Below are 21,246 nucleotides of genomic sequence, written 5' to 3'. Positions count from 1 at the left end.
CAGAGCCTACTCCAACAATATTTAAAAAGAATGGGCCGGGTGCGGTGGCTCATGCCTATAATCCTAGCACTCTGGGAAGCTGAGGCGGGAGGATCACTCGAGGTCAGGAGTTTGAGACCAGACTGAGCAACAGCGAGACCCCGTCTCTATTAAAAATAGAAAGAAATTAATTGGCCAACTAAAAATATATAGAAAAAATTAGCTGGGCATGGTGGTGCACACCTGTAGTCCCAGCTACTTGGGAGGCTAAGGCAGAAGGATTGCTTGAGCCCAGGAGCTTGAGGTTGCTATGAGCTTGGCTAATGCCATGGCCCTCTAGCCTGGGCAAAAGAGCAAGATTCTATCTTAAAAAAAAAACAAAACAGAATGGACTTAAAAAAAATGAAGGTAAGAGTTTGGTTCTCAAGTTCACCATTTTTTACTTGTTTGACTTGTGTAAGTCACTTAGCATCTTTGAGCCTTGGTTTCTTCATCTATCAAAGAAGGGTAACAACTTATATCCTGGTATCATATTATTTTTATGGCAGGGTAAAAAATACTTTTATAAGCTCTTTAAACTTATACAGTGCATTATATTATTCAACATTATCTACTGATAACACTGTATACTTTTGTATTATCAAAACCCTGAGTCAATGATTTTCAAATATATTTAATTAGAAACTGGTTCTACAAAAAGTCTATAGAAATTTCTATAACTGCACTGCCAATTTGTGGTTCAATTCTAACTCTGCAACAGAGTTTGGGGAAAACACCATGGTGGATTGCTTCTCTGCAGCTAAAAGTCTTTCAATTAGGCCATCTTTATTTCAGTACAATAAAAACAAAATCCAAATAAGTGGTCTTTGTTCACTGCAACCATAGGAACCCCAAATCCAGTTGTCAATAGTTTAAACAAAGGTAAATCAGAATAATTTTTATTAAAGTGCCATCTAATTTTTATCACTACTATAGAGTTATACTCTCACTGTACTCTCCCATTGCTAGCTAGTTACCTTTCTCCATTTTGAATACCTTAATCTTATTCCAGCTGCAAGACTCTCGCGCTTGCTGCTCCCGTTACCAGCGCTCTGCTCTCCCTGGTCCTCTCACAGCCCATTCTTTCCCGTCATACGTGTCAGTGGCATCTTCTCAGAGAGACCTTTGCTGTTCACCCTTATTTATTTAAAGTTGGCTCTACTCCCATCACTCTGTATCACATAATTCTATTTTGTTTTCTGCATACAGTTCTTACTGCTTGAAATTTTATTTACTTGTTTATTGTCTAGCTCCTCATTAAAATGTAGATATTCATGTGTTATTAACTATTGTCAACAAGAAAAAGAATAAAAACAACACCATTCTCCTAGTTAAATCAGAACTAGTCTACTTACTTCTTTGGAACTCTGAAATATATAATATAAATAGCCCAAGTTATGGACTATTCTGAGAATTAAGAGAAATGCTTACCTGTTGTTTGTTACTTTGGCAGGCTGCACTCAAATGCTTAAACCACTGCATTGCATTCATTCTATTCCCAGCTTGAAACTTGTATGAATTTCCTAAAATTACCAAAAACAAGGGGAAAATAATAAAAATTTAAGGACTATGCCATATCATAATTCTGCCAGATATTAAAGAATAAACTTAACATGACTAGACTTTTCAGTTTCAGAGTTCTGTTCATTTAACACTTGATTTTCCAGTACAATAACAAGAAGAGGTCTTGATATGACACATTATGCTATCATATATTCAGAAAGTCATTGTTTCACAGCTTATGAATTAGGAGAAATAATTTTGTCTCCTTTTAGATGTTCTTTAGAATAAAATATATCTAAATAAAACAATTGTGTGGCTTCTATAAATTTGTTTGTGTGGATAAGACTGCAGAATATTGGTTCTTTAAATGTTAAATGTTAAGTTTTTACATGGCAAATGCTTCAACATATTTAACACCTAAACATTATTTAATATGATTAAGGATTAATCAGATAACTTCAATATTGGCTATGCTTTTTGTCTTTCGTTGCAAGATATTTGTCAATATTATTACAAATTTCTAGTACTGTTGAGGCCTCTCTGTGAAAATCTACGAGGCATCTTTTTCTTTCAGAAAATTATAAATTCATCTGTGTTGTATTTAGTAGCTCCTATATTGACTCTAATTCAAAATGACACATAATAAGGATATGATTGTATGTATTAAGGGGGGTAGGTAATAAACTGAGAAAAGAAAGAATTCATGTACTATAGGCTGCTGTAAGTTAAATTTTATTCCCTTTTTTCACTGACCCAAGTTCTTTCATTTCACAATTTTTGCTGAATTCTACTTTTTCCTTTATAACTACATTCAATGGCTCAAGAGCCTGACTATATTTAAGCATTCTACAGCTTTTCTTTGAGATTCTAACTCTCAAAGAACTTTTTTGCTTTCAGAAGCACTTATTTCTTTCTTCACCAAATGTTTAATTAGTCAAGTAATATTGTTTTTCTTGCTGAACTCAGATGTAGACATTAGGTCAATTTGAACACAAGGCATATCTACAATTAATCTGGTCATAGCTACAATTTATCAACTCTCTCCTCCCCTTAAAGAGATTATTAGTATAGACTTCATAAAAATGTTGGCTATAGGAAATAGTTCTGTTAAGCACACGAAGAAAAACTGAAGGAAAACAAAGAACTGATTAACTAAATCCAATAAAAATGATCTCATTTGAAGATGTAATTTTATGAATAATATCTTTGGTATTTTGAGGGGCTGGGGCTTTGAATTCAGAATGTTGAGTAGGGAGTCCTTACTCTGTAAATCAATCTATTTAATCTAAAAACAAGACATTTTGGTATTATTATTTTTTTCCTGCATCCAACATATTTGCTCATTATTTAATTTTTTTTTTTTTTACTTAAAACACTATAATATCCTAAATGTGGCCTATCTGCTGATACAAAACGCATTTGAATAGGCAAAGGTCAAAAAATAGTTGTAAAGTCAACAGAAGGTAATATATTTCAGTTGTGAGTTGCTGGAGTGGAAGATTCTGAACAGAAATGAAAGATTCTCCTTTCTGGCCTACTTTGTGGTACTTGTCAACAGCTGGCAATTGTTATGAGGAAGAGTAGCCACCACTTCTGGATCTCTTCGGACCCTGAGGTATCCCCTATAGGCATAGGCAGGGTAAGGGGGTACGACATGATTCTACATAGCCCACCCTCCAATTCCACTCAACCACTTTACAGACGCCACTGGTCAATAGTCAATTATTTTAGTCATATGTCTCTAAATATTCTATGTAAAGTATTATGATTAATTTGGAGAGTGATTTGAGGCAAATAACCAATTAATGTAAGGTAACAGAAAAAATATCACTTAAGGAAAACTTTGCCATTTTCAGAACGTAAGAATAACAATCTATTTCAAGGTATAAATAAAGGGGTACTGCCTATATGGCAAGTCCCTGGGAATTTAAAATAACAGTGGGCTATATATTCTTACATTCCCGTCTTCCCTCCCTCTCTTTCTAGTTAGCTCTCTAGGGATTAATTGGGCTTTGAATTTTCAAGCTTATGACCATGTAGCAAAGAAAATAAGCTCTAAAAATACTGGTATCATTAAAATACATTATGTCACAAAGATGTTCCTCAATAGATAAAACTACACTAACACTTCCCTTGTTGAGTATTACAGTTTAAACTAGTTCTGGCAGAATGGAAGTTATGTATATGCGGTATCTTAAACCCTAGTTACTCTAACAACTCACCTTTCTCAGAGTCGGTCAGCAGGAAGAGATCTGGATGTTCTGGGTCATCAGCCATCATTACCATCCATCCTACCACAGATACATTCTTATTTGATGTGGATTTGAACTGAGAGATAAAAACATAATTACTGGAAACAAAAAATGTATGCCTCATTCCAAGCTAAAATTAAGTATTAGAGTGTGTATTTTCAGTTTCTCCTGATGAGAAATGAGATTATTATGACTTCGTGTAGGTCCCAATCAGGTTGGTACATTTTTCTACTAAATTCCATTGAGGCATGCCCTCTCTTAGGTAAGTCTCCCCCTTTCTAGACCCTTCCCAGCTTCAACTCTTCATCAAAACCTGTCTTATTCTCCATTCCTAGACAGCATGATGTCTTAGTAAATTTGATAAATTCATCTATATTGTTTTTCCTGAATTACTGTGCCACCCCTTACAGGAAACACATGTGCATTTTAGTAGTTATGTTATCTTCAACCTGATAATTTAATTATGATAATTCTCGATTGTATTTCTCCAAAAAAAGGGGGATTCTTAGTATGCCCATTATTTTTGTAGTTAACTATTCTTTTTATTATTATTATTATTATAGTTATAATATACTTCTTTTTGTAACCTTGAGAAAGGGTGCTTATAAAAGAACAGAAAATTAGATCAAACTCATCAAGAACATAAATAAAAATTTTAATATCAAATAAAATACTGGCAAATTGAATCTAGTAGTGTACAAAAAAGCTGACACATAGCGAACAAGTTGGATGTATCCCTGGAATGTGAGGTTGTTTTAATCTTAAAAATCAATTAATGCAACTAAAGTTGAGTTTATTTCAAGAAAGCAAGGTTAGTTTAACTTTACAAATATTATTAAAGTAAATTGCCATATTAACTGATTAAAGGAGGGAAAAAAACAAATGATCAACTCAACAGATGCTTAAAAAAAAGGAGCCTTTGCTAAAATACAGTGCATATTTATGATAAGGACTTGCTAACTAGGAATAGAAAGAACATCCTAACTGAATAAAGAGTATATATTAAAAACAAAACAAAAAACCCACACAAAAAACCAATCCAAAACAAAGCGGGCAGGGGGGGGGGATCCCCAAAAGACAAACCCTGCAGGACACATGCTCAAGGGTAAAATGGTAAAAAGCAATTCAAAATCAGTATCAAGAATGTCCATCACTGCTCTTTCCTGTCAATCCTGGCTCAGAAGACTTAGCGCAATAAAACAAAAAACAAAGACAGGTACGAGGATAAGAAGGAAATCAGTCACAAATGATATTATCTACACAGAAAATCCACCAAAATCTATCAAGTTAACAAGAAAGATTAACAAGGTTGCTGAGAAAACATCAAAATAAAAGTCAGCTGTAATTTTATACACTAGAAATATAAAGGTCAATTACAAAAAGGGAACCTAGGAATACCTGGATGAAAATACAAAGGAAAGTGTAAAAGACACAAAAGAAAACCTAAATCAATGGAGAAATACTATGAAATAAAGAAAAAGGTTCAATGTTGTAGAAAAAAATAAATTTTTCCTAAACTGATCTATAGACTCAGTGTCATTTCAACAGAAATTTCGATAGGGTTTTATGTGGAACTGGATGAGCTAATTCTAAAGTTTATATGGAACAGGAAAGAACCAAGAATAGTCGAGACATTTCCAAGAAAGAATTACACCAAGACTTGCCCTATTACACATCAAGGTTTATAAAACTACTAAAAAAAAGAAAAAAAGAAAAAAAAAAGAACTATGTGAGGTGATGGATATGTTAATACAAAATTGTACACCTTACTATACACAACTTTTATCTATCAGTTGTACCTCCACAAAGCTGAAGGAAATAAAAGAGTTATAAAGCTACAGTAATTGAAATTATGAGTAAATGAGTATATGAGTATTATGAGTAAATGAAATTATGAGTAAATTACAGTAAATGAAATTATGAGTTATTGGGACAAGGACAGACCAAGAGACCAACAGAAGTCTAGAAAGGAGTCTTTGCATAAAGATGCAAACTCATGGCAAGAGCAAGCTCTGCAGATCAGTGAGGGTAGAATGAACTTTTCAGTAAATGGTGCCAGGAAAATTAGTGATCTGTGCAAAAAATCATGAAAATGAATGCCAGTTTATATCGTAGTGTATCACACCCACACCCTGTTCTAACTCCAGATGGATCAATGATTTTAAAGCAAAATTCAAAACTTTAATAATACAGGAGAATATGCTAATGATCTCAGGTTAGAGATGAATTTTTTTTTTTTTTTTTTGAGACAGTCTCACTCTGTTGCCCGGGCTAGAGTGCCATGGCATCAGCCTAGCTCACAGCAACCTCCAACTCCTGGGCTCAAGCAATCCTGCTGCCTCAGCCTCCCGAGTAGCTGGGACTACAGGCATGTGCCACCATGCCCGACTAATTTTGTCTTTATATATCAGTTGGCCAATTAATTTCTTTCTATTTATAGTAGAGACGGGGTCTCACTCTTGCTCAGGCTGGTTTCGAACTCCTGACCTTGAGCAATCTGCCTGCCTCGGCCTCCCAGAGTGCTAGGATTACAGCTGTGAGCCACTGAGCCTGGCCTAGAGATGAATTTTTAAAATACGACTCAAGAAGTATTAACCATAAAGGAAAAGAGAGAAAAATTTCTTTAAAATTAAGAACTCTTCACTAAAAGATACCACAAAGAGAGTGAAACGATAAGTCAAACAAACTAGAAGAAGATATTTCCAGCTTTCTAGCAACAAATAACTGCTGATAGATTACTATCCAGAATATGTAAAGAATTTTTATCAATTAGAATAAGAATAGGAAAAATACTTACACAGGCATTTCACAAAAGAAAAAATATTAAAGACTGATAAATATGAAAAAAATCTCAAATTCCTTAAGTAATCAGGGGCATAAAAATTAGAATCACAGGGTACCATTTCACATATACTAGATTAGGTCTAATTAAAAAGCCTGACTATAATAAGTATGTGGAAGTTATGAAACTTCATTATGTTATTGGTCAGTATATAAATTAATTTGGCATTTTCTTGTAAAGTGGAACATTTGCACTCCTAGCTACATAACTGAGAGAGACTGTGCACAAAAATTTCAGAGTATTATTGGTAAAAATAGCAAAAAAACTGGAAACCATGCAAATATCAACAGTAAAGTAATAAATAATGGTACATTCATGAAATGGAAGATTATTCAGTTGTTAAAAAGAGTAAATGAAAGCTATATGCATCAACAGTGATGAATCTCACTAATATAATATTAAGCAAAAAACCTCGTGCTTAGAATATGTATGTGAAGCCATTCAGGTACAGTTAAAAAATCAAACAGTGTATTGTATTAGGAAGTGCATATGATAAAACTCTAAAGAAAAGCAAGGCAATGATTTACATGAAACTCAGACAGTGACAGACAATGGGTATGGCTGACAGGAAGGGATCTGGGAGGGATTGACGGTTCAGGTAATGTTCTGTTTCTTACGCGAGGGAGAGTACAGAGGTGTTTATTTCTTTATTATGCTTTAAAATGCACATGTACATTACATTTTCTGTATGTATGATATGTTTTACAATTAAAGGAAATGGGAAAAATAATGAAAAGGGCATATTTGTAACATCATGGAAATGAAAAATTAAAGGTAAAGAAGTCAGGAGTTTTAATATTATGAAGAATAAAATTGGCAAAACCACAAACTGCTGATTTGATAGCTTATAATTTACTTTAAAGTGGACAGTACAGTTTCTAACAGTCTTTTCCTAACCCTCAATATCTCTACCTCAAATTGCTTCATTTTTCAAAAAATAAAAAAATAAAGGCTGGGCACAGTGGCTCACACTTGTAATCCTAGCACTCTGGGAGGCTGAGGCGGGAGGATCACTTGAGCTCAGGAGTTCGAGACCAACCTGAGCAAAAGCGAGACACCCATCTCTATGAAAAACAGAAAAATTAGACAAGCAACTAAAAACAGAAACAAAAAGTTAGCCAGGTGTGGTGGCAAGTGCCTGTAGTCCAGCTACTTTAGGAGGCTGAGCCAAGAGGATTGCTTGAACCCATGAGTTTGAGGTTGGTGTGAACTAGGCTGATGCCATGGAAGTCTAGCCCGGGCAACAGAGTGAGACTGTCTTAAAAAAAAAAAAAAGTAACTCAAGCAATATAAGCTCTTTCTTACAGAGAGACGAAACATGGGGTGACACCCTCCAGACCTTTTTCTCCGCATTTACATCAGAGGCTTTTTTGTGTCATTGTTGCTTCTGGTTTTTATATACTAATGGGGATTATATTTACACTCTAACTTGTGTTTTTCACCTATTAGTAACTATTTCCTTATTGATAAGTATTCTTGGGTATTTCCAGATTTCTGTTGTTATAAACATTACAGGAATATTCTATAGATATCTTTGCGAACCTGTTCAAGGATTTCTGAAGGACAGATTCTCAGATAAGGAACTGAGATGGAGCAGGGACACCTCTTAGGGGCCTGCTGGGTCTCCCAAGCCTGTAAATAAAGGAAAATCTCGAGTCTCTTTAGGGGAAGTCCTGGGTATCTGGCTAGCCTTGAAAAGTGAGTGAGCAACCAGATGAGAATAATCCCCTCCAAGGGAGCCAGAGGTGCTTTGGTTCCCTAAAGAAACTAAAAGATGCAGCCGGGCGTGGTGGCTCAGGCCTGTAATCCTAGCACTCTGGGAGGCTGAGGTGGGCGGATCGTTTGAGCTCAGGAGTTCGAGACCAGCCTGAGCAAGAGCAAGACCAAAAATAGAAAAAATTAGCTGGGCATGGTGGTGCTTGCCTGTAGTCCCAGCTACTCGGGAGGCTGAGGCAGGAGGATCGCTTGAACCCGGGAGTTAGAGGTTGCTGTGAGCTAGGCTGACGCTATGGCACTCTAGCCCGGGCAACAGAGTGAGACTCTGTCTCAAAAAAAAAAAATAAATAAATAAAAGAAACTAAAAGATGGCATCTTAAAGTATGTTCTTGAGTTGACTTTCAGAAATTTCCATCAGATGGAAAATGCACATGAGGGTGAACTAAGCAATTGAACTGTGACTGCCATACTTTGTCCTAAATTTCCCTAAGGGGCCTGTCATATCCATCTTAACATTTCTTTCCACTAATCTAAGAATCTCTCAATCCAATCCATCCCCACCCTTACCCTCCTTTTAGGATATCCCATCCTTTTGGGCCAGGCCAAAGTATAACCTCCAAGTACTGATCTGCAATTTTGCCCACCTGAAAATGTACTCCTGACTTTAAAACCCTAGGTAATAAGTTACCTGGACGTTTGGGTTTTAAGTGTTTGCTGCCCACACATACTCCTCATGTGGTGCCCTGCAAACAAACTAAAGACTCTTTCTCCCACTGCAACTCTTGCCTTCAGTGTCTGGCTTTACTGCAGCAAGTGAGTAGACCCAGTTTGGTTCAACAACAGAATTGTTGGTTATTATTAAATTAAATACTGACTAGGACTGCCCACTACAAGAACAATGCCAATTTAGATTTCTGTCAGCCATGAATGATAATCTGTTTCTCTGTATCATGACCAATGCTGTATTACCAATCTTTAAAATTTTTGTCTAATGGTCAAAAAAGAGTGTTCTTTAATATGCATTTTTTGATAACTAGTGAGGTTAATCATCTTTTCATGTTTATTAGCCATTTGTATTTCATCTTCTATTTATCTCCCTTTTCCATTTTCTACTTTTCTGTTTTATTCTTACTGAGACATGGAAAATCTTTTATATGTTACAGATTTTTTTTTTCAGGTGCAGTGTTGGCTTTAAATATAGTGATAGGTTCAAACATATCTTTAAAAATATATATATTTTTTATAATGAGTACACTTCCATTGAATACTGTTTTTACAATGAATATGCTTTCATTCTTAAACATTCAGAAACAGAGACATAACAAAATAATAGTCTCTTTTCTCTATCTCCAGGCACTCTATCTTCCCAAGCTTACTCTGCCCCTCACAGGCAAAAGAATACTAAAATAAAAAATAAAAAAGCATACTAAAGTAAAGGTATGTAGGCTTGCAGATTTCTGCCTTCTGTATTTATATACATATGCAAACTGGTATATGTTCATCAGTGACTTTTCTTCTCCTCCAGCTTTTTATTTTGAAAAAGTTCAAACTTTGAAAGAATGCCACAATGATTAGTCATATACCCTTCATATCTACATTTTGCATTTGTTTGATCTCTTTGAACATTCAAATGCAAGTTGCATATAACACCGAATCCAGACTATTTCAACATGTATTTCCTAAGAACAAGAATGCATTCCGACACAATCATAATATAACTATCACATCTAAGAAATCTGACATACAGTCCATATTAAAATTTCCATTGTCCCAATAATGACCTTTGTAAGTTTTTTTTTTAATTTAACACCAGGATTCAACCAAGGAACATAAATGTATTTAGCTGTCAGTCTTTTTAAATCTAGAACAATCCTCCTTGTCCCCCACCTCCGTACTCTGCCAAAAATTTTTTTAATTTCAAAATATTAATGAGGTACAAGTATTTTTGTTACACGGATACCTTGTATTAATATAGTGCTTAAGTTAGGGGTTTTGGTATGCCTGTAAATTTTGGTCTTTTTAAGAATCTAGGCCAGTTGTCTCACAGAATGTCCCAATCTGGATTTGATTATTTCCTCATGATAAGATTCAGGTTAAATATTTTGGCAAGAACACAATATAAGTAGGTGCTGTATTTATATAATGATTTTAATCCTTTATCTGTTGCTTATATATAGCAGATATTTTCTTCCAATTTGTTTTTCTTGTAGCTTTGTTTAAAAACGATTACAAAAATTTTTTTTCCTTTATTGCTTTTTCCATGATTCCCTGAAAATAAGACAGGGTCATATTTTTATTTTTCCTCAAGAAGACACGCTAGGGCTTATTTTCAGGGGATGTGTTTTTTTTTTTAAGCACAGTACAACAATCTACATTTATTCAAATATAGTTAAGTCGTCCTCTTCTGGAACATCATTATAACTCTTCCAAACCCCGAATTCCATCCTGAATTTCTTGTGACTTTATTTCCTTTAGAACTATTTACCCCAATCTCTCATGTTGAGCAATAGAGCTTTCCTGGGACAGATGAGAAGGGCTGCTCGTCTTCTTTACCACTCTGCAATGAAATGCATGGGTTGTGCAGATAGGCTGGTAGCCAAGCCCATCACTAGGTATTATTTTCGGGGTAGGGCTTATATTACGCACGTGCTTAGAAATCCTGCTAGGGCTTATTTTATGTGCCATATCTCTTCTATCCCCAAATTAATACTAAATATAGACATGGCCATGTCTGTATGGCCTCTATCCTATTGTTATAATTCATTCTTTAATCATAATAGTTTTAATTACAAACGATGAGAAATACAGTCCATTTCCTTGGTATTCAATTTGATTTTCTCACAACCCACTTTGCTTTAATGCCAAAACGTTTCATAGACATTTATCAGAAACCTCATATAATTAAAAACCCAAATATATTAGTAATTCATTATGTTTAAGTAGCAATGCAAAACCCAAACAATATTTAACATATGCATTACATAACAAATTCAGTTATCTTACAACTTCTCTAATTTGGCCTTTTTCTAATTAAAACAAAAATAATTTTATTTTGAGTAACTACTTCTTTGTAATGGTCAACTAAGTGAAATCCAGCTAATAACTATCTCAAAGTGGCTATATGAAGTCAGTTGGTGTATATCTGAATACAAAGGATTTAATTTAACTTTATCAACCTTCTTCCCCTACGCTAAGTACTTAGTACTAACTAGAGGTAATGACTCTGCAAAACGTTCCGGGAACCTAATCTGTGCAATTTTGTAGGCTATGTGGGTGTTACAATCAATTTGACCACAATACCAAAAAATAAATATTCACAAAATAATCTCCATGATCACACACTCAATCCTTTACCTTAATGCAAGAGCTGTCTAAACAATTATAACATGATAGTGAATGACAAAGTAGTGCTTAAGAATATACATGATTCCATTCAGGTACAGTACAAACAGGAAACATATTAATTGGGGAAGCACATGGTAATACTCTAAAGAAAAGCAAGGTAATGAGTAACATGGAGTTCAGGACAGAGGCAGGCTGTGGTATAGTTGATTAGGAAGGCAATGCTACCTTAGGGCACTTCCCACATTCATTTAAATCAAAATGTCCTCTTCTGTACCTCTGGTTTGATTAAAAGGGTAAAATTCTGAGAATAGAGTTTCTTTGAATTATGCAATATCATTTGGGTAATTTATAAGTAGAAAAAGGACTTAAATTTTTCTTTACTAGTTTACCACATAATTTCCCCCCAATATATAATTTAGAAATAAAATTCCTCTCAAAGGGATTTTATTAACGTAGCAAGAAAAATTATTCTTCATTTCAAAGACTGATTGTATCACAAAACAGCATGCAAAAGAGATTCCACATGGTGAAAACAGCATCAAGAGGCCTCTTTTAAGTAGTAGAAGCACAAGAGAGTGGATTGTAGTAACTATTGTGATCACCCATTCCTCTTCACTGTTGGGAAAAATCACTGAATCAGCAATTGAGGTGATAAGAGATGTTGGTCTTAAATTTAAATGTTCATTTTGCTGATTAGGAACTGAGACTCTAAGGCAAAGCAAGTTTTTTTTTTTTTTTTTCTGAGAGTCTCACTCTGTTGCCCAGGCTAGAGTGAGTGCTGTGGCATCAGCCTAGCTCACAGCAACCTCAAACTCCTGGGCTCAAGCAATCCTCCTGCCTCAGCCTCCCGAGTAGCTGGGACTACAGGCATGTGCTACCATGCCCGGCTAATTTTTTCTCTATATATTTTTAGTCGTCCAGCTAATTTCTTTCTATTTTAGTAGAGACAGGGTCTCTCTCTTGCTCAGGCTGGTCTTGAACTCCTGACCTCGAGAGATCTGCCCGCCTTGGCCTCCCAGAGTGCTAGGATTACAGGTGTGAGCCACCATACCGAGCCTCCAAGGCAACAGTTTTGAACCATGTTCTGAACCAGAAACCCAGGTCTGAGAAAACTTTGATGCCAAGATAGATATCTATAATGTGCAGTTTTGGCATTTGCAATGGGAAAAATAGTATTCAAAAAAGGAACTTAGGCCGGGCGCAGTGGCTCACGCCTGTAATCCCAGCACTCTGGGAGGCTGAGGCGGGCGGATTGCTCAAGGTCAGGAGTTCAAAACCAGCCTGAGCAAGACCCCGTCTCTACCATAAAAATAGAAAGAAATTAATTGGCCAACTAATATATATAATATTAAAAAAATCAGCTGGGCATGTAGTCCCAGCTACTCGGGAGGCTGAGGCAGGAGGATCGCTTGAGCCCAGGAGTTTGAGGTTGCTGTGAGCTAGGCTGACGCCACGGCACTCACTCTAGCCTAGGCAAGAAAGCGAGACTCTGTCTCAAAAAAAAAAAAAAAAAAAGGAACTTAAAAATTTGGAATTTATTCCAACGATCTTCTTTGGAATGGTCTTACCAAATAAAAATAATTTGATTACTGTATTCATACAAGGAATAAGTATAAAATACTTCTAGATTAGTAAATGGGAAAAAACATAACGCAAAAAACCCTTGCATCTTATCTAGGCATGGTGGTGCGTGCCTGTAGTTCTAGCTACTTGGGAGTCTGAGGTGGGAGGATCACTCAAGCCCAGGAGTTTGAGGTTACAAAGTTTGAGCTATGATTACACCACTGTACTCTACCTTGGGCAACAATAAGAGACTCTATCTCTAAAAAACAAAACAAAGCCCCTTGCATCCCACAAGGGCTACTTTCTTTACAACCACAAAGCGGCTATGAAACTATGCCAAAAATTTAGAGAAGGTATACTTACATGTTTTCTTTCTGTAGCTTTTAGAGATTTGGCAGCATAGTAAAAAAGTTGTGTCCCACACAAAGCTACCCAATATTTTGTCCAAGAGGATACCTAGAAAGGACAAACACATGAACATACTATTAAAGTGCTATTGGCTCCTCAGTTTATCTACCTTCTTAGGGCCAATGATCCACTTCACTTCAGCCATTGAAGACCTAACCTTAGAGCTGTTATGTCACTTCTGAAATCTCAAATACTCCTACCACTTCCAGCTACTGTAATACTCTCATTCAGATAATTCTTAATCTCATCAAGAATCCTATTTCCTTTTTAATATTATCTATTACTGCCCCTGCCCTCTCCAATCTTGTATCTTCCCTCTCCTTTCTTCACATCTATATATTTACATACATCCCAGTGTTCAAAACTATATCCATTCACTTCCAAACACTTTAACCCCTTTCCCCTTCCCTCCTGATAAAACCCTAACCCTAGTCAAGTCTAATCGTCTGGTTGCTGGCGCCAGGCCACAGTAGCTGGATACTGCTGGAGAAAACGCACAGCTGTGCCAGTGATCGAGTTAGCGTCACCAATCTCAGATGGAAATTAACAGTGCTTTCTTTTACCCAATCAAGTCATTTCTCTCTCTCTCAATCTGGAGGCAACTATTTCATACCTTCTCCTCAAAATTTTCATACTCTCCCTCCCAGCATGTCATTGCATACCTCCTACAGAAAAACAGATGCAATCTGGTAAGAACTATCTCATTTTTCCAACACCAATTCCACTGAACTACCTGTTTTGTAGATTCACATACTCAGCCTTTCTTCCTGAGCCAATAGAATTGTTAATTCTAATTCCATCTAAAGACAAACTCAACTTTCCTTTTATGACCTCCATACCTACTATCTCTCACTATCTTAAGAAACCTGCTTTTGTAGTTATCGCTCTCTGATGCATCTCAATTTCTCTCGCTCTACCAACATTATACAAATGAGCCCTACCAGTACTCTCATCTTTAAAATCCCTCCTTTGACCCATCCCCTCATCCCTCAGATACCATCCAATTTCTCTGCTCCTTTTCACAGCATAACTTCTTGCAAGGCTGTCTCCAATTCTTGCCTGTACTTCTATTTTGCACATTTTCTACTTATTTTACTTCATTTTGGCTTTCTGGTTGAGAACACTGCCGTCAAGGTCACCGATGACTATAATTTTACCAAAGCCTCTTATCACAGTCAGCCTTTTAGCGGCATATGATCTTGCTGACCACTCCTTTCTTCCTGAAACATTTTATATAACTCCTAGGCTTCTGGGATAACAGTTCCTTAGTTTTCCTCTACACTCTTCTTGTAGGAGACCTTTAATGCTGCAGAGCTCTATCTACAGCCCTTTTTTCTTCCCAGCTACACTTCCTAGATAATCTATTCATTCAGTTCCACACTTCAAATACTATTTATATGCTAATGACTCCTAAATCTCTATCCCTGGATACTGCCTCTCTGCTGAACTCCTGAACACTTGTTGAAGAGCCAAACTGTTATCTCCACTTGAATATTTCATAAGCATATTACATTGAACTTGGCCAAGATTTAACTGTCCTCTCCATTTCAATAAATGTCCTCAACATCCACCCAGCTCAGTCCCCAAACCTAGAAGTTATCTTTATTTCCACTTTCCCTTTTAATACATCACCTCTAATAAGGTCATCAAACAACTCTGGTTTTTGTCCCTGACCTCATCTCCTTCACCTCTCCCAATTTCAATGCTTCAACTACACGGGCCTTCTTGTCTCTTGAACTCTAGATCTTCACAAGACTAATTCACCTTCCTCAGTCAGATCTCAGCTCAAATGCCTTGCTATGGTGACATCCCTCCTCACCCCATCATTCTGTATCCTGTGACCTTATTTTAAGGACTTAATCTCTGTTTCTCCTTATTAGAATGTAATCTTTATAGGGTAGGCACTTTGTCTTATCTGGTTCACTGCTCTATTCCTAGCACTTGGCACATAATAGGTATGGTAAAGCCTCAAGTGACCTGCTATTCTTAGTTTACTAGCTGGTCTAATATGGCTTCTTGATTGTATGTGCTTTTGGTTTACTGTGACATAAGCAGCGAAATAAGATTACTCAGATAGAAGCTATTTTTATATTTTAAGAAGCTCTCATACTTTTAAAAGTGTTAAGTGTGGCTATACATAAAAGGTTTTATACTTCAAATTTGAGAAAAGAAAAAAAAATCTTTCTTTAGTAGTCAAACCATTATGCTGGTATTAGGGAAAAACTTCTTTGTTACATATAAAAAGTTTTATTCTACTAAGGTTCTTTTTATTTTCTCCAATATAGTTATGGTTTGGAAGACATTTAATATCTAGGTTCTATTTTATGTAGGAAAATAAAACTGCATTACAAAGATCTAAATAAGCCAATAAAACAAAATTAGTCAAATTCCATTTTTAGGGTTGTTATTCTCTATTTTTCCTAAACTTATTACTAAAATACTTCTGGATGACATACTTTCATGGGTCTCTAAGAAACAATCTTGTAGAAGAAATACAATAGAGGGTAAAAAAAAAGCACAGGAGTACCTTTATTTAAGCAGCCCTAATATATGATTTAATTAAAATCTATATGGCAAGTACAGTAACACTTTCATAAGGAAAGAAAAGTCATATGCCAAGGTTGCTAAGATCTACAGTAAGAACAAATCTTCTACCTGAGAAATTGTGCAGGAGGAAAGAAATCCGTGCTACTGTTGCTATCCCACCTCTAACTGCAAAAGTTATGGCCGGAGTTGTGATCCGTGCTTAGTTAAGATGGAAAAGACGTTTGGGGTGGAAGGCATGAAGAGAAACGTGTTCCATTACTATCTGTTGTTTCAGGCATCCACGGTGTGTGTGTGTGTGTCTTAGAATATACTGCCATGGGATAAAGCGAAGTATTTTATATTATTTCAAGTCTACTATATATCTGGTTTCATTTCAATTGTCTTAGTACTTTTTAGGATCTTATACATTTGCATATTTTTAGAGGTGTATTAAAATATAATGCAATCTTACTGTAGGTTTTTTGCCTTCTTTTAACAAAGTTTTTCTCCTGAGAACACCTTGAATAGTAACAGCTCCTGGATATAAATGTACTGCCAAATCTTCTGATTCTGCAGAACTATAACAATAAAATGAAGAAAAGAACACATAAGGGCTTTTGTCTATAGTAGTCATCAAGTAGGTACTTAAATAAAATGTAATTATTCTTAAATTATCCTTTTAAAACTTTGTTATTTTATTGAGAGCTGAGAAGACACTGACAATTTTAAAGGTTTATTAATCTGAAACTTATAAGCTGTCACAAAAATTATTAAGAAAGTTATTCAAGTCAGCAGATAGTTAAAAACACACACTTCATGACATCTGAACAAGTATAATTTAGAAAGAATGCAATAATTCACTTCAGTAAAGATTGAACATTTAAGATTTTTTCCCTTCTTCTTAACATGACACACTGCATCACTGTTTTTCCCATTAGAAACTTTAAGTCCTGGTAGGAAAGATGAGGATTCTATTGTTAAAAGTATTTAAGTTTATAAAACTGAAAATAAAAATAGTAGAAGCTAAAAAAGGAAAAAAAGAAAGAGAAAACCCATGCTTAATTTACTTCTAAAATAGCAGAAAGAATAAAGACAACAATATATTTTAAAAATTAGCTTTCTGCAATAAATTTTAATAGCATTTAAATGCTGTTGATGCATAAGTATTTGATTATGGCTTAATAGCTCTCTAAGAAAGGAATAATTCTCAAACTCAAGATTTCCTTTTCATATATCTTTTAAAAACCATCACAAAACAATCAACATTTTAATATCTTTTCCCAATTGATTTAAGGTTCAATATTTAAAACAAGAATGATTCTTACATGAGCCAATTAAACATACACACTGACAAAACTATCATTCCCTGGTGACTTGACATGAGCTGCAGAATTCCTACAACAGCAAGGAAAACTGAAGTTTGCTAGTTTATTCCTTTGTGATTATTTAGGTGTCTTCAAAGTGACTTAAAAACCTAGAAAACAGTATAAATTTCATGCTACAGCTATTTATATTCAAGGAGGTATTCACAAGGGGATTAGACACCATCAAACTGACATAAAGTTTGCTATTTTGTTGTATTATGAATTGTTTGATTACTCATTACCACTAGACCGCATGCCCCAATCAATGTACCACCTTTCTTTGCCTCCGCAGCTAGTGTAGTATAGATAGAGACCCAATTTAACCAGTGAACAACTGAATGAACATGAGTTTAAATATACAAATATTACTTAATGAAACAGACTTGTCTAAATTTAGGACCTGTGGTTTATCTGAAAAACTTTTTTAAAACAGACAAATTAATTTATTAGCAAAGTAAAAGCTTTGATTGCAGCTTATGAATAATCAGATTTTTATACTGCTCATTCAATAACTAGCAGCATTCAAAAAACAGACCTGTGCAGTTAAAACATTCCAACTTGGAAGCATTTAAAAAATATGACATAAAGATGCAAGTGTAGCAACTAGCCCTGTGATCAGAAAGATCAGTTCAAATTTATCTCCATATCAAATCTTGGAAATAAAGTTTTTCTGGGCAATTTGTTTAGTTTTTAAATCAATTAGTTAAGAAAGAACAGAAATAATGTCAGACCAGACCCATGTAAGCCGATCACCAACACCAGAAGGGAGTTCTGTGACCCCTGAATGCAGGGGAATTGTACCTGCTGGCCTTCATGTGGCTTCGATAGCCATTTCGTGCCACTCTTGTCACCGGGCCGAGAGAATGGTATAATCTGTTCCTGTTGGATTCCATTATAAATTGTATATATTACATATACTTTTACTCACACAATTATCAATACCTACAACAGCATAATAGTTTCTTCATGTAATATAGCTTTCTAAATCTTACAAAACGATGGTATATGATTTTTCCATTCTTTTTTTAAAGCATGCAGCATAGATTTAAAAAAATTTTTTCTTCTACTATTGACTCTAGAAATACTTATAGGTGTTTAGTATATACCATATCTTTATGTATACATTCATTTTAACAAATCTACTAAAGGAATTAAAGAGCTACTTATAGCCAAATAATATAAAAACCTGAAAAATCCTTGAAAAACCCTTACGTTTCTATTATACTTCTTGGATTCCAGTTTGAATATGATACCTGGATTTATATAAATAATTCCATTTTTATTATATGTCCCTATGAAGACACCTAAAAGCAATGTGGCTTGTAAATTTAAAATTAATGAGGAAAATCTTATTTTCCTCTTTATCCTTTATATTAAATCAAAGAAAACTTAAAAGAGATGAATTGGGTAAAGTAGGTATTATACTATTTCTATATCAACTGAAAAAGCCAATAAATGATAAAATATGGTTTGAGTTAATATATTTATCCAAAATGGCATATTATACTTAACACAAAGGAAATAAACACAGAAACATAAACACTAATACTCCTTTGCCTGCTAAAAGTAGCATTGCTGATAAATAATATTTAAAAGAAAAAGCATTATTTTAGCAACTTAAGCAATAATATATTTGATCTCTTTCTAGAAAATAAGAACAGAAAATGGCAAGTTAACATTCAGAGTACTATTTTCAAATGCACTATTCATAAGTAAGGTAAATCTTAGTTCTTTATTCACTTTTTATTATTGCATGTTTGAATCTTGCTGGGCAGCATTCATTTAACTGTTCCTGAAATGTTCCAAGAGCCACTGATTTAAATTTGGCATAGGTACAGATTTTTTTTAGCTGCAAATGTCTGCAAAGCAAAACATTTGTCATAAAAGAAAAATATTGTTTTGAGATGTGAAGGTAACACTGTTAAATACTATCTTCATTGCTTGATCCTTTATTATGCTGAAAAAAAAAAAATACTATCTTCATAAGTAACCTGCTGGGATGAGAACAGATTATTTAACACACCGGTCTGGTTATTCACTTAACTCAAGCAATCTAAGAAAAAATTTTGTTAATCAATATTTTTTACCTAAAGATTACAGTATACTCTATAAATCAAACGTGATGGTATTATGAACATTCTAGAGGGAAAGACAATTTGTACAAATTCAGACAGCATGCCAGAATCAACTGTTGTGTTTTTCCTATTTCAGGCAAACTGAAATAAAGAGATTTCAAGTAAAAGTTGGAAGAGAAATAATATATAAAAGCAAATTGTTAAGAATCCTCCAAAACAATAATCTTGGGAGCACTGATAATTAGAGTAGAAAGGATCAAAACTACTTTGAAATATAGGGTTTATAAATAAAATCTTAATCACATAATGGCGAGAAATCTTTAAGAAATTTCATGAGGAATAAGGATCTAATTTTCTAATTAAACAGCTTGAAATTAACCGATTAAAATACAATTTAATTTCAAATTGTCTTCTATTAAAAAGTGATTGATAGGGAGTTAGGTAACTAAATATTTTCAAATCTAGTGTTAATATGATATTCAACATTCAACCTAAACAACCCTCATACTAAAAAATAAATAGAGGCATTATTTAGAAACTTAGTATATTACAAAAAGGAGCAATATTTTAGTCAAGAGTCAAATATCTTATGAGTTTAAAAATAGCAGGACTGAAGTGGTGAGAGATAACATAACAATCCTAATGGACATTTAGTAAATAACAATTATTTTTCTTGTGTTGCTACCATCTTAGGAAGATCTGTGTATTTGAAGATCAATACACCATGCTATTTGCTGCAGGCAGATGATGGTTTTTATAGTTTAAAGCAACAAAGAAAAGGAGAAGGGAGCACAACTTATAGTATTTCAGTATAAATAGGTGTACTTTGTGTAAATTTTGAGTTCATGACAATTTCAATTCAAACTTCAATCTGCTTTACTTACAGTATAATTTAAAATTTATTAAGTCATTTTGCCCTTGACAAAGTGGCAGAGAATAAGCATGACCATTACAGTAAATGCCTTAAAATTACTTAAATGAACCAGAACTTAAGAAAATAATTTCATATTTGAATACATAAGTATGTAAATTGACTATGATTATTTTAAATTACTAAAATTCAAATACATGTGTCATGCCACCAAATAAACATTTATAGATATGACTATCAGCCAATCATTCTCATTACTTACAATTCCAGACCTAAATATCAACTTCTTAATTTCTTCTACTAGCAGGAAGCTTAAATAGTCCCTTAGGGATATATGTTAAACATTATCTCTTAAAATGCATATTATCATATACTTTAAGTCAGGCAAAATAAAATAGTTCAAGTGGACAATTTCTCTTACCTTTCAAAAGCAGGCCATGAGGTCTCTTCACTTAGTTCAGAACCGTCACTGCTACCTAAAAATCAGAAGTTTTCTACTTTTTAAACATCACAATTATTTTTCCAGTTTAGATTTTATATTTTAAAAATAATCTCACTAACTGTGCTCATAAAATGACAATCACATTGTGGGGGAACATACACATAATTCTTTATTCCACTATTATTGCCACTAGGTTTATTCTGCAATATATACTGGATTATAAATTGACAAGACTACCTAAAATAACAAAATAGCATAAAACATTTTTGTATGCCTACTGATAGCTCAAATTCATTATGTTAAATAATCATTTTTTCCCAC

The 21,246-nt window shown here is 34.4% G+C and overlaps 1 protein-coding gene across 6 annotated transcripts in view; it reads right to left on the bottom strand.

Moving 5' to 3' along the window:
- RALGPS2 (Ral GEF with PH domain and SH3 binding motif 2) overlaps positions 1 to 21,246 on the bottom strand; it is a 171,791-nt gene that overhangs the window by 5,385 nt on the left and 145,160 nt on the right. For 5 of the 6 annotated variants that reach the window (XM_076000408.1, XM_012772598.3, XM_012772597.3 and 2 more), the window contains 6 exons: positions 20,905 to 20,959; positions 18,339 to 18,416; positions 16,646 to 16,751; positions 13,603 to 13,695; positions 3,744 to 3,849; positions 1,450 to 1,541 (listed from right to left, as the gene is read on the bottom strand). In XM_076000408.1, coding sequence (XP_075856523.1) covers positions 1,450 to 1,541; positions 3,744 to 3,849; positions 13,603 to 13,695; positions 16,646 to 16,751; positions 18,339 to 18,416; positions 20,905 to 20,959 — 530 coding nt within the window. The remainder of the gene's footprint in view (positions 1 to 1,449; positions 1,542 to 3,743; positions 3,850 to 13,602; positions 13,696 to 16,645; positions 16,752 to 18,338; positions 18,417 to 20,904; positions 20,960 to 21,246) is intronic. The other variant, XM_012772599.3, reaches the window with a different exon arrangement.

This window comes from Microcebus murinus, chromosome 2, assembly GCF_040939455.1.
Source record: "Microcebus murinus isolate Inina chromosome 2, M.murinus_Inina_mat1.0, whole genome shotgun sequence".
NCBI classification, from domain to species: domain Eukaryota; kingdom Metazoa; phylum Chordata; class Mammalia; order Primates; family Cheirogaleidae; genus Microcebus; species Microcebus murinus.
This window is presented reverse-complemented; position numbering and strand designations above follow the sequence as displayed.